Consider the following 14,083-nt stretch of genomic DNA (forward strand, 5'->3'; position numbering starts at 1 on the left):
TAAAACAAATTTTAGATTAACCCAACAGGTACTCAAACAGCACACCACCTACCACCAGCGCGACTGGAAATGCAAATGCAATGAATCAAGCAAAAATTTCAATCGATTCTGCTGAGAAATCTTACTCGGTGTTTCCACTTTTTTATTTGCTTATATTAACAGGAATATAATCACCTTTACGATGGTATCTAATTTACTTGTCCCGGTTGGCCGGAAATAGTAGTAATTTTGAGCTAATTAACGTGTACTCTAAAATGACGATCCTAGCGCGACACGATAGAAATGCAGTGATTCCAACAAAAACTTTAATCGATTTTGCCAAACAATCTATGATGCTATTACCAATGATGCTAACTTAAGACTACAATTTGCAGTAAAGTTTGTTGTGTAATTTGAAAACTTTCCGACCATGCCCATGAAGCAGTTCTTCTTTGGTCGTTGGATTTTTTTCCAGGATCTTCCCCAGTAGACATATGATAGCTAGTTTCCAGTTTTGTCTGTGTGAGAAAATTTTGCAAAGTATTGTAAGATACGTTTTATTTACCACCAACACTGTTTGATATATAACGTTGTTACCGTTTATATTTCACCACCCTAAGCATTTTACTTCTCATGTTTTCTCTATTAATTATTTTGCCATCTAAGTTTTATTTGTGCACTTGCTTGCACCCCGCCGTTAAGCGTTGTGTGAATTTTACGAGGGGTTCATTTTTAATTAAGATTTGCTCGTGTGCCTCTGTGAAAAGAGTAAAAACATAGTAAACCTTACCTAAATGTTTTGTTGGTGTCGGGGTTCACCGTCACTGTGGCATAAAATCTGACTTGAATTAAGAAAATTTGGTTTGGTGACACTTAATCACGCGACACTTAATCACGCGACGCTTAATCACCGACACATAATCACTAGGACATTTAATCACGCGACTGTTAATCACGCGACACATAATCACTAAGACATTTAATCACGCGACACCTAATCACTAGGACATTTAATCACGCGACATTTAATCACACATTTACAGTATCGTCTACCGTACACACTAGGTAACAATGTCATGCATGGGAAATGTAAGCAACTGCACGAAGATAACTAAAATCTCGCTTGACAGATAACGGTCAACTGTGTCAACACGATGACTGTCATCGTGTTGGTGATATTTCTGGCTAAATATCAAAGAGTTTCTAGCTGGTGGAAGTCAACTTTAAACCAATGTTTTCTGAATTTGACGGTTTAATTTAAATTATCATTAGAATTGTCGCGATACCCATCTATGCGTATATGTGGTGTACTTCGCTTTTGCAAAATTTTGTTTTAAGAAAGGTAATAGGTAAAAAGTTTTTTCTTCACGTCAGAACCGTTTTGATGGTACTTTGATCAAGAGCTTCGGTGACAATAGAATAATGTTACATATTACATAGGTTATACGTAGCAATGCAAAATGACATGTTATTTCCTGATTGGCTAATGTGTTTCTATAAAAACTAAGGTTTGGTTAAAATCTCCCCTTCTTGTCTCTACACATAATATCAGTTTTACCTTCTGGACTGTTCATTACTGAATTGGAGTTATAGTTTTGTTTAAATGTGAAAAGATGATAAAAATGTTTCTAATGTGATACAACTTACTTCGGACAATATAAGAATTAGACTTTATGAAGCTGGTGTTGATTTAAAGAAACATTATAGAGAAAGCCGGCGCAACGGAGTCAAAGACAATTGTCGGGGAGTTCTAAAAGAAAGACTAATAGCCTTTGGCTTTAGGCCAACCTTAAAAGCAATCCACATCGTCATTCCCACAGAGAGATGCACATGAGCTTGAATTACTGAATTTTCCTCACGCTTTTCCGACATCCAAGTGATTATGTGTCGCGTGATTAAATGTCGCGTGAATAAGTATCCAAGTCGCGTGATTAAATGTCCTAGTGATTATGTGTCGCGTGATTAAATGTCCTAGTGATTATGTGTCGCGTGATTAAATGTCCTAGTGATTATGTGTCGGTGATTAAGCGTCGCGTGATTAAGTGTCGCGTGATTAAGTGTCGGTACACCGAAAATTTTTTCCTGTTACATCTGTACATATTCGTGTTTTTGCATAACCTATGTGTTATAAAACTTGTATTTTTCAGGGTATTCGTACGTAATTTCTACTTTACAATTTTTTATACTGATTAAAGTTTACAAAAATATAACTAACACAAACAGTGTGGTATAGATTAATTCTTACTTGCGGATGGAAGCCAAATTTTTAAACAGGAAGAGTACTATATTCTTCTTACATTACATTGCGAGTAGAGTTTTTCGGATATCAACAATACTCATGGTACTATTATATCCCGATATTGCTGTTTTAGCTAATCGGTTAACCGGATAATAAACAATAAACACAAAGCAACCTTTATCCTAATTTCTAGTAAAAAATAATGTGTCGATTGTAAAAACGTTCAAGTGTGACGTAGTTTTGTTATGAAAAACCACATACGGTATGTGTACAAAATTTCACAATTTCTCAATATTTATTTAGTATTATTTTTTTTTTTTAATTTTGTAAATTCAAAAGTGTGCAATCTATCTCAAACAACTTTCTTTAGAAAACCACTTAGTCCTCATATTACAATGCATTTACTTTAAATTATTAAATGCCTGTTAACTGTTAAATTTATAAAATTTTCTACTGTGTATTGTTTGTGACATAACAAAACTTTCAACATTTAACGTCTTGTAGAGAATAGAGAATGAAAAGCTGTAAACTAAGCTTTTAATTAAGTTCAGCATGGAGTCAATCACCACTTTTGTTCTGTTAAACTACCCGTTTCTGAAAACAAAAGAGTTCAAAATTTGCTAAAACGCCATAAAAACGTAAAACGCACTAACAACGTTATGCATTTGTTATCCGGTTAAAATAGAGTCAGTTAAAATAGGCAAACTTTTAACATGTATTTAGTTAGTTAGTTTTAACTGTTATTGATACAAGGGAGGTGGGTCGTAACCAAAAGTGCTCAGTGACTGATAGACTGCCGTTGGTGACGTAATCAATAGCAGCTTAGTTTTTCAACAAAATGAGCGGTTGATGTGAATTTTTTCAAAGAACAGTGTGTCTTGGAAAAGGTTAGAGTATTCTAACCGCACGCAACAATAGAGTCAAATAATATGTAGTAGGCAGCAATGGTACCTGAAGCCTATATTCGTTATCAAGAAGAAATAGGTAGCTGACTTTGATTTTGAATATAAATTACTGTAGCGTATACTTAAGGCTTTATTGAGCTACTTGTAATTTGAAAACACTATTTTGTTTGTTTTCCAGTTTCTTTTAATACAAAATTTTGATACTGTGTCAGATTAACGATAACAATTAAATTGGTAACCGAATCGAACCCGAATATCCATCTTTGGACATTTAATAGCTTAAGCATAATAAAACAGCTCGTATTTGCGATTTCAATTGCTACAATTAAAAAAATATTCCATAATTCCTTCGCTTGCAATAAATTAGTGCAGTATTGATTTCTTCCGTAATTCACCACTTTTCGTAAATTAGTGTTGTGTTCCTCATTCCGTAAATTAATCTTCTCCACGTATATGTTAGCCATGTACTGTATGCTAATTTTCGCATAAGCTTGTCTGCTTTTGGCATACCAATTAGCCTGATTAACCAATCTTGGTTGGCCAATTGTTAATTCAAAAAAAAGTATGGGCCTACTATAGCCTAGTTTAGGGTTATCGTTGGTGTACTATTGGATTTGGAGGTAATGATATCCTACAGCTTCTTAGCTTACCTCTTACATTTTTAGGACACACTAAAAGGTTGAAATGGAAAACAGTGTCTCCCAACTATAGGCTAGGCCTATTGTTTCCGTTTCGGGCTTTTAGCGAGATCCAAATTTGTTTATTTAACGTAAACTTTGCCTGGCATTTTTTTTTGGTTCCAGTAAACAAATGCACAGGCACAACTAGATGTCGTAACAATTTGAGTAGCTGTGCATAACCGCAAGAATGACATAGGCAAAGGAGAACTTGGCTATGATTAGAAATAGCTGACATGATGCTGTTCATATACTGATGTAGAGGTTGGGGTCGTTTTAGGATGTAGAGGTTGATGCCGACAGATGCAGATACAGATGCAGAGTTTATCGGTCTTAGCTTACGTTACGTTATTGACTTAGTTAACCTACTACATTAGTATCTGACTCTATTGTTGCGTGCGGTTAGAATTCTCTAACCTTTCTGATAGCCGAACGTTCGTATTATATTATAACAAATACCGTTTGCCAGAAAAGGCTTTTATTGTAGGTGCTGTACACTTTCTCAATATTACAAATAACCGAGAACACAAGTCATGTGACTGTTTACACGATGTCTACTGATTCAATCACCACAACTACAGTAGTACGGTATTACATATGTCTATAACTTCGCGTCTGTGACTGAGGTTCTGAGGCTCTGAGGGAGTCTCACACAAAAGTTCAAGCTTATAAAACGTGCTGCGATGTGGCGGAAATATATGACAAAAAAGGCATGAACATTTCAAAGCGTGTGAACGTGAAAATCGGTGTGTTTGCAATGCAAATTAAATTTGGTTAAGTTGGAAACAGTTACTTGGAAGCGACCTGGTAACGTACTAAATAAGGAGCTTTCACACGAAGTTATTCGTAGCAAGTTTTCAAATATACCAACGGTAGTTTGCAGTGTTCTGAAAAGGCAAGTTTTAAACTCCATTTACTAGCTGGAAAACTCTTTCATAAGAATGATGTGGCGGGACTGAAAGTTTAAAAACTCCAATTGTTCTGGAAAACACATTTCTACGAAAGACGTAAGGATTTTACAAAAGCGAGCCAAGCCGCCACATTCCTCCCCCGCTACGGAAGGAATAAGATGACAATTAACATGTAACGTACTGAAGGTGGCAATGGCGAGCAAGCACAAACAAAAAACTGAAGTTATATACAAATGAATGAACTGTAACATATGCTTAAAATAACTGATGGTAATATAGCTACATGTTGGAGGGTATCTCCAAGATTAACCGGGCATGCAAAAATTGTTTGAACTGTTCGTATTCCCGGGTTTTGTCCGTAACCCCGTTGGATATATACTTCATCAAGGGGGCCATGTGGAAAGCAGGTGTGGCTGCTACCATGGTAAGGATTTTGCTCATAAACTCAAAATCAGGAACCAGCTGGAACAGTTCATCCAGCTGCTGGAACCAAAGTAGTAGATCCTCAGCCGAAGTGGTTGGCGGCGCAGGAACCGCAAGGGTCGGCATTGTAACGGTTGTTTTAAACGGCCGAAATAGTCTATGTACTGGTTGTAACACCGTAGCTTGTATATCTGCTAGATCAGCGCTCTGGGGCATGGGGGCAGGAGCGCCTTGCTCCCCAGGTCTGACGATCGGCACATACGGCGCGGGAGATGATTGTTGAACCGGTGAATCGGGTGAGTCGGGAATCATCTCAGTAACTGAAGTGATTTCGTCAATTTGAACGTCAGCGGAGGAATCAGATACCGTCGACATACTGAAGTGGTTTTGGCAGCAATGGTAGTGGCAGCAAAGTCTGTGGAGAAACTAAAGGGGTAGAGGGTAAATTTTTTGCAACTGCACCTCCCCCTATTGAGGTGGGTTGAAACAGCTAAACTCATGCACAGGAATAGTTAGCATGCAATAAGGCGGGAAAAGTGAAAACGATACTAGCACAAGAATAAGCTACTAAGCATGCAACGAAGCAAAACGGTTACAAAATCGAAAGCGGCGACAAGGGAAAACGGCAAAATTGTACATGCAAAGGACATTATCGGTATTGAAGCAAGGTGATACACATAGTGAAACTTAAAGTGTGTGGGTGCTCGCGAAATTATCACGAGAAGATGAAGCGGGCGGTGCGTCATCAGCAGATCCGGACGGAGACGGTTCATCACGAGAACGCCGAGGCAAGGGCAGCGGTTGTGGTAGTTGAGGTCTTGCAACCGGCGCCTGCTGTTGGTGGCGCCAAGCGCGGACACGGGATACAAGGGATCTGGCATACTGCAAATGGTGCGGAGACGATCGGATAAACCCGATGGTATGGAAGAGGGCCCACATCATGGCAAGGAGTTGCAGGATGAATATAAGGGCTGAGAGAAATGGATTCGTAATTTGCGACAGAGCAAGGAGTAACGTTTGTTTCGCGGCGTGTGCGAATGTGTCTGCGACGTAGGATCCGTTGATCATAGTTTCATCAGTAGTAGTAGTAAGGCTTGTCATGACATGTCGCATTTGTTCCTTGAGAAGGTTGGCTTCAGACATAGAGCTGAGCAGCGATTGTAGATCAGTAAACGAGTCAGAGTCAGGTAGCTCGTTGAGAATTTTCTCGTAGTCGGGTGCCTTGTAGTTGACGTGTATAGGCGACAAAGGTAAGTTGAGTTGATGCACCTGCACATGTTCGTGCGATAAAGTATAGTTGTGATACAGGACAGTGTGTCCCAGAACTCGGAAGACAAAACTTCTTGCTGGTCGATACGATTCCAGCAGGTGCACTCCCGGTAGGACAATGTTGTCTGAAATGAGTTGGCCGTATTGACTGTGGCCGTTTTGATCGCGATATTTGATGAGAGGACGTTGGCTGAATGCGTTTCGGTACGCAAGTGACGGTAAGACGGTACCGTTGATAGAGTGACATGCTGCTCTGGACATAAAATCTCCAAGGCTGGAACCCATGGTTTGATGTCCAAGAGTAGTAGTGAGTATCTCAGTAGGGAAGATCTTCCCAATTGCTTTGTAGAGTGTGCCAATTAGCTTCGTGAGTTGGCAATGTAGGAACTTGTTCTCTTCGTTGAAGGTAGTGAGAACTTCTGAAATAAGGTCGTCCTGTTGTGTGTCGAAGGTTGCAAAAAGTCGCTCGAATTGAGAGTATGGCGTTCGAAAAGGGGCACGCCTTAGCCGGTTAGGACGAAAAAGAGCGAGTCTGTCGAGCTCTGTACATTGTTGGTAGCGAAAGATAAAGTTGTTGTTGTCGCAGTGAATATGTTTGCCATAGCAGTTTTTCGCACGAGAGGAGCATTTCCTCCAGTGATGTACCGAGATCCCGAGATCAGGTAAGGAAACTCTATATAAGGACGTAGAGTTGTAATGGAGGAGCATCTTGTGAGTCCCGAGAGGCTTGGTTGGTGGGCAGTTGATATGCGAAGGTACTCGCCATATAAACATACGATTGCCCGTTAAGCAGTATCCACGCCCGATTGAGCACGATGCAAGAGATCCAAGAGACGACGTCATTGTGTCCGTGACGTAATCGTAGTAAATTGTAGTGTGAAACAAGAAGTCGTTTGTTACTGTTCCAGAAGCTGAAGTCGGCCAGACAAACTTATAATGGACTGCATTGCGTGTTGAGTACGCCGCAGGATTAGACAGGATCAGCGGTCCATGTGATGAAACGTTGGTTTTATTCCACGACGAACATTCTGGGTTGTACGGTGGGTGTGCGTCAAAGGTGTTGGCCGATTTTTGATAACTCCCAAAAAAGAAGTAAGTAGTGCTCCAGGAAGTAATCTGTGAAGTGCAAACTGTTGCAGGAATCTTCTGGAGATGCAGATCTGGAGCAAACACGGTAGCAGAGCAGTTGTGTATGGAGAAGGGTGTCTGCGTTTGACAATGTATGTCGTCATCAAAGGTATATAACCCGAGAGAATGCGAACGCTGACATAACAGAAATTTCTGTGTATCCGGATGAAGATTCGTCTGAGCGGCGGATGTGAACAAAAAGAAACATGTAAGCAGCAGACAAACGAACATGTTGTGTTGTTTAGTCAGAGAACCGTTTCGGTGGAATGATTTTGCGACCAGTCCGAGAAGTCTTTACAACTTCAGGCGGTTTTATAGAAGCAGGAGCAGTGACAGTAGGTGGTGTCGTTTGCTGTTTCGCTGAAGTAGCGGAGACTGACTGAGGAGCAGGGTGTCGAGTCTGCAAAGAAAAATTTTGTTGATGCGAGGAGGATGATGGTGAGGGAGCATCAATATCAATTGTATAGCTAGGTTTGAGACGGTCGAGTGAGACGCGATCCGGTTTGCCATGACGGGATATTACAAAATATTTTTCGTATCTTTCCAATACTGGAAAAGGACCAACATAAGGGCGTTCTAACGCACGTTTGACATGATCGCATCTAACATAAACGCGGTCACAATGTTTCAAATCCGGATGCACGTAGGACTGCATGAATTTTGTATGAGCGGTCGTTGGAGTAAACTGAAGGTCGTTGATGAAGTCTCGGTAGGCACCGAGGTAGCTGGATGTAGGAACTGCAGAGGTAAGCTTGGAATCAGAAAAGAAACCACCTGGGAGCCGTAAGGTGTGTCCAAAAGCTAACTCAGCAGGTGTACATTTCAAATCCTGGAGATAGCGATTACGCAGGGCCAAGACAATAAAACCTAATTTGTGAAACCAACGTTCAGGTTCGTCTGAACACTTGATGGCGCGCTTGATCTCTGCATTTGCGCGTTCTGTAATTCCATTGGAAGTGGGGTGGTAAGCTGTAGTCAGATTGTGTTGAATACCAAGCGAGCGCATAATTTCTGCCCAAGCGGAACTTATGAAACATGGTCCACGATCACTTGTGAGGATGATTGGAACACCGACCAAGGAACACCAGAGATTAACAAAGTAAGCAGCAACGGTTTCCGTGGTGGCATCAGGGATTGGTATCGCTTGAACGAAACGCGTATATCGGTCAATACATGTAAGGATGTATTTGTAACCATGGGAGGTTGGTAGTGGTCCAATCAAGTCAATTGCAACATCAGAAAATCGTCCGTAGGGAATTTTAAATTTCCCCGGTGCGGTTTTAGTGTGGCGGAAAATTTTTCCTTCCTGGCAGTTTGGGCATTGTTGAACCCAGGTAGCGATTTGTTTACACATCCCTATCCATATAAATCTTTCCTTGATGAGCTTAATTGTGGCTTTTTTTCCAGGATGCGATAAATTATGTAAGTGCAGGAATACTTGACGTTGGAAGGAGGAAGGAACTAGAACACTCTCTGTGTCAGTGGACACGTCACAAAGGATGGTAAGGTCCTTATTGGGCAGCTTGCAGTCCTGGAGTTTGAGTGATGTTGTTGCGGTGCGTAGTCTTTGAATAGCAGGATCATTGGCTTGAGCTTGTGCTATTTTCTCATACTCTAAAGGAGGCGGAACGTCCGAAAGAGTATTAATGTTGGGTGCCGAAGGTTGAGACCTTGACAAGAGGTCCGCCACAACATTGGCAGAGCCTTTGATGTGCTCAATGGTTGTTGTATATTCTGAAACAAACAACAATTGCCGGAACTGTCTTGGAGAGTAATGTTCGGAGAGCTTACTGAGACTTGAAACCAGAGGGAGATGGTCTGTACGCAAAGTGAATTGTCGGCCTGTCAAGAAGTAGCGGAAATGACGTATTGACTTGTAAGCGGCCAACAGCTCTCGGTCAAAGCAACTGTATTTACGTTGAGTAGCGTTCAGCTGTCTTGAAAAGAAGGCCAAAGGAACAAGTTGATTTCCTTGCAATTGCTCTAATGTCGCTCCAATACCGGTCAACGAAGCGTCAACTGTTAGATAAGTTGGAGCATGGAGTTTCGGAAACGCTAAAGTGCTAGCATTTGCAATAGCTTGTTTGCTGCTGGCGAAGGCGCATTCGGCTTCGACATTCCATGTTAAAGGGGCCGCGCGTTTGCTGCGACTGTTCGGAACTAGCTTGTAAAGCGGTTGTAAGGTTGTGGAACAATGCTTCAGAAAGCGAAAATAATAGCAATAAATTCCCAAGTAACGTTTCAGCTGTTTGCAGGTTTGTGGCTGTGGGTAATCAAGAATGGCCTGCACTTTTTCTTGAGTTGGTCGTATACCCTCAGAATTTATGTGATGGCCAAGGTAGTCAAGAGACTCGCGGTTGAATTCACTTTTGTCTAAATTGAGCGTTAAGCCAAATTCCTCAAGTCGTTGAAAAAGCAACTTAAGGTGTTCAAGATGTTCTGATAGGTTACTACTTCCAATGATGATATCATCGAGGTAAGCAAAGATTCCAAGGTGCTGAAGGGGACGTACTACTTCCCCTATTAGTCTGGAAAAGGTCCGTGGGGCGCCCGATAAACCGAATGGGAGTCTTGTGTATTCAAATTGTCCTAGGGGGCAAACAAACGCCGTTTTATGGACATCTTCTGGAGCCACTTTTATTTGATGAAAGGCGTTTTGGAGATCGCATTTAGAGAAGACAGTTTTACCATACAAAACCTCGGAAAAACTATGTAAGAACGGAAGAGGGTAACAGCTGTCGATTGTTTGTTTGTTGACTAATTTATAATCAACGACAAGACGATATTTATTGCCAGAAGAGCCTTTAGGAACGAGCAAGGCCGGACTTCCATAAGGAGAATCACTGTAGCGGATAATTTCTCGCTCCAGCAAGCTGTCAATTTCTTTCTTCAAGATCTGCATTGTTTCTGGGCTATATCGACGTGGACGTGCACGTACAGGAGAACCTGTGGTATGGATGTGGTGAACGATGGAATGCTTCACTGGTTTAACAGCTGACATGGGTTTTTGCAAGTCTGGAAATTGATGTAAAAGGTCTGCAACAGGATCTATCTGGCTGAGAATGGATATGCGAACAGGATCACTTTCAACAGGCTCTAACGTATATTGCTGTTGGTTCGGTACATCTATCAGATGCTTGGCTTTAAGATCCAAAACAAAGTTGTATTCAGTGAGGAAATCCAGCCCCAATATGCAAAAAGGTGTGTCCGCAAGCACAAATTCAAAGGGATAAGAAAAACGAGGATGAAGGGAAACATTAAGTTGTGTAGTGCCATACGTAGTAATTGGCGTGCTGTTAGCAGCGAAAAGCGGTGTTTGCGGTTTGCGGTTTGATACGTCAGCTAAACTAGCGGACAAAAGAGAAGTTGCTGCCGCGCTATCTACATAAAAGTGAATACTATTGGCGTGATCATATACAGTTAACAAGGGGCAGCCTCTTTTTATTGTTGATGCGATCGACGGGACTGACGGGGTTAATGTTGCGTCGATCGCCACGCGTTTTTTGTTGGGCGGGATTGGTTCTCCCACATGCTACAACTTGGGTGACAGCGGCGCGCATCCCTACCGAAGCGGGCGTGGTAATAACATAAGCCATTAGAAGCATCAGACGCGCAAGGGTAATTGCTACGTTGGTAGTCTGGTTTCTGAAATGTGGGGGATGAATGTAAAAAATTATATTTGCGTTGGTTTGCAAAAGAAGAACCATTTTGTCGGCGATTATCTCGATTAAACCCGTTGTTGCTGTATGATTTGTGAAACTGTCCATTGTTTGTGCGTGGTGATCGTTGTTGCCATGCTGAGTTAAATGAATTGCGTTGGTTTGGCGTATTTTGATTTGTGAAATTCGTATTTCTTTGCCCGGAACTCTTAGATTCGTTGTTAGCGTTAGATCGTGTATAGCGCGGTGGTTTAGACAATTGAATTTGCTGTATTTGCGGTTGCATTGGGTAGTCAATGTCATCCGTATCAGTGATGGCAAGGGAAAGGTTGTGCGAAGAAGTTTTTGGTTGTTTAAGCAGCAAGATTTCGTGGGCTCTGCTTGCAAGGTTCTGGAGATCGTGATGTTCCACGCTGGCTAACGCAATTGCGACGTCTGGTGGTAACGCTTTAAGGAATTTAGCACGAATTAGTTTGACGACTGGCGGAGTAAGATTCTCTTGACCTACTGCGCTCATTAATTCGCGCATTAAATGTTTCGGGGACTGATCGTGCAGCGTCAGGTCCGCCAACAAAAAATCTAAATGGTCCTCACGTTTATCAAAGTTTCTCAAGATTTCATTGATCAATATGTCGTAGCAGTTCTGTGCTGACGCCGAAGGTAACCGAAGGAGCGCGAGGTCTTTCGCAGGAATTGCCTCTACCGCCAACAAGTAACGATTAGTTTGAGAAGTGATTTGATAAAGAGAAAATTTATGTTCAAGGTGAGAAATCCACGCTTCGGGATTAAATTTCCAAAAGGTAGGAAGTTTAACGTGTGAAAACAAATCGTTTCGTAAAGTATTGTTCTGTGGTTGCGCGTTTGTTGGTAATTGGTTACTAGTACCCAGACCAGACGGACCAGCAATGCCATTATCGGGAGTATTTGCAGATCCCTCCCCGTTTTCGTTCGACATAGTTGTATTATTAATTGACTCGTTGGAACGGTCGGTTGATCGTGTGCTCATGTGGTATTCTGTCTTAGCTTTGCCAGGCACCGAAGTAACTTTTCGTTGTGTCGGCACAGGTTGTGACATTTATCAAAACCGATAGAAAATGTTTTAGGCGGCGCACCGCAAAAATTGTTCACAATTGAACCAAAAAATACTTTACAACAAGAAACTTTTATTTCAAACTGCAGCACAATGCAGCACAATAAGAATAGCTTAAGCTAATTTAATAAGGTACAAGCCGATGAGCATGCATTTACAAGCTATGGTTGCAAGTAGTTGTATAAAAAGTGAAAAATCCACTTACCAGTGAAGAACGGTTGTGCGAATTGCGAGAGTGTGAGAATTGAAACGCGTCGTTTTTGACACAAGATCGTCAGTGATCACTAGAACGTCGGTGGTTTATTAGAACGTCGAAGCGTCGGGTTGTCAGTAGAACGTCGGGTTGTCACCAGAAATGTCGGTGGTCACTAGAACGTCGGGGTCATCAGAAATGTAGAGGTTGGGGTCGTTTTAGGATGTAGAGGTTGATGCCGACAGATGCAGATACAGATGCAGAGTTTATCGGTCTTAGCTTACGTTACGTTATTGACTTAGTTAACCTACTACATTAGTATCTGACTCTATTGTTGCGTGCGGTTAGAATTCTCTAACCTTTCTGATAGCCGAACGTTCGTATTATATTATAACAAATACCGTTTGCCAGAAAAGGCTTTTATTGTAGGTGCTGTACACTTTCTCAATATTACAAATAACCGAGAACACAAGTCATGTGACTGTTTACACGATGTCTACTGATTCAATCACCACAACTACAGTAGTACGGTATTACATATGTCTATAACTTCGCGTCTGTGACTGAGGTTCTGAGGCTCTGAGGGAGTCTCACACAAAAGTTCAAGCTTATAAAACGTGCTGCGATGTGGCGGAAATATATGACAAAAAAGGCATGAACATTTCAAAGCGTGTGAACGTGAAAATCGGTGTGTTTGCAATGCAAATTAAATTTGGTTAAGTTGGAAACAGTTACTTGGAAGCGACCTGGTAACGTACTAAATAAGGAGCTTTCACACGAAGTTATTCGTAGCAAGTTTTCAAATATACCAACGGTAGTTTGCAGTGTTCTGAAAAGGCAAGTTTTAAACTCCATTTACTAGCTGGAAAACTCTTTCATAAGAATGATGTGGCGGGACTGAAAGTTTAAAAACTCCAATTGTTCTGGAAAACACATTTCTACGAAAGACGTAAGGATTTTACAAAAGCGAGCCAAGCCGCCACACTGATTTGATAAAGATATAGTACTGGTAACACATAATATAGTTTGCTTAGATATAGGCCTACATACTGTGAAACAAAAGTTCAGTTGTTAATGAATAGAATATAAATCAATGCTGCCCACTAAGCAAGTGTATCACACTTATAAAGCGTTAAACGTAAAAAATAAACTGTGTTTCATTTAATTTGTTTGGACGCTTATGAAACAAATCCAATAAATGATAGAATTGCAGAAAATAATCTATTGGTTGAGAAGAGAATAACGAAAAAGACAAGAGAGATAGTAAGGTTAGCATCGAAATATCATGCTGAGATCAGTGTTTGGCGAGATTAGTGGTTACCTTACCAAGTTTGTCTGTGCGTATTTTTTTGATGGATACTCTGTACCACGAGTATATGCATATAATTATTTTCAATTTCATAAAAAGCATTAAATCAATTTTAATGAGACCCATTTGCTATCCATTTTTATGTTATAAAGCTCTTGCTCTCCCAATAGCCAATGAAATTTAATTACTGTATCTAGTGCTTATCTAACAATTTGTAATAACCCAAAAATAGTGTAATTCAAGAAAACCACACAATTCCTGCTTCACATGTGCCCAGTGCAGGTGTTCTATTGTCGTTTTT

At 40.9% G+C, this 14,083-nt stretch overlaps 1 protein-coding gene across 2 annotated transcripts; it reads right to left on the bottom strand.

Moving 5' to 3' along the window:
* Positions 1 to 4,070: 4,070 nt before the first annotated feature.
* On the bottom strand, positions 4,071 to 13,436 carry LOC143445409 (uncharacterized). Of its 2 annotated transcripts, none has more exons than XM_076944491.1 (2): positions 12,486 to 13,436; positions 4,071 to 5,549 (listed from the first exon to the last, which is right to left on the bottom strand). In XM_076944491.1, exon 2 carries the CDS (start codon positions 5,507 to 5,509, stop codon positions 4,991 to 4,993), a length of 519 nt encoding a protein of 172 aa, XP_076800606.1. In that variant the 5' UTR covers positions 5,510 to 5,549; positions 12,486 to 13,436; the 3' UTR covers positions 4,071 to 4,990. The 2 variants fall into 2 exon arrangements, with proteins under 2 accessions (XP_076800606.1, XP_076800605.1); XM_076944490.1 differs by having other exon boundaries at positions 4,071 to 5,560.
* Between the last annotated feature and the right edge of the window lie 647 nt (positions 13,437 to 14,083).

This window comes from Clavelina lepadiformis, chromosome 2, assembly GCF_947623445.1.
Source record: "Clavelina lepadiformis chromosome 2, kaClaLepa1.1, whole genome shotgun sequence".
NCBI lineage: Eukaryota > Metazoa > Chordata > Ascidiacea > Aplousobranchia > Clavelinidae > Clavelina > Clavelina lepadiformis.

Excerpts from the sequence above, each read along its gene's own strand:
- LOC143445409 (XM_076944491.1), bottom strand. The coding sequence starts at position 5,509 with ATGTCGACGGTATCTGATTCCTCCGCTGACGTTCAAATTGACGAAATC.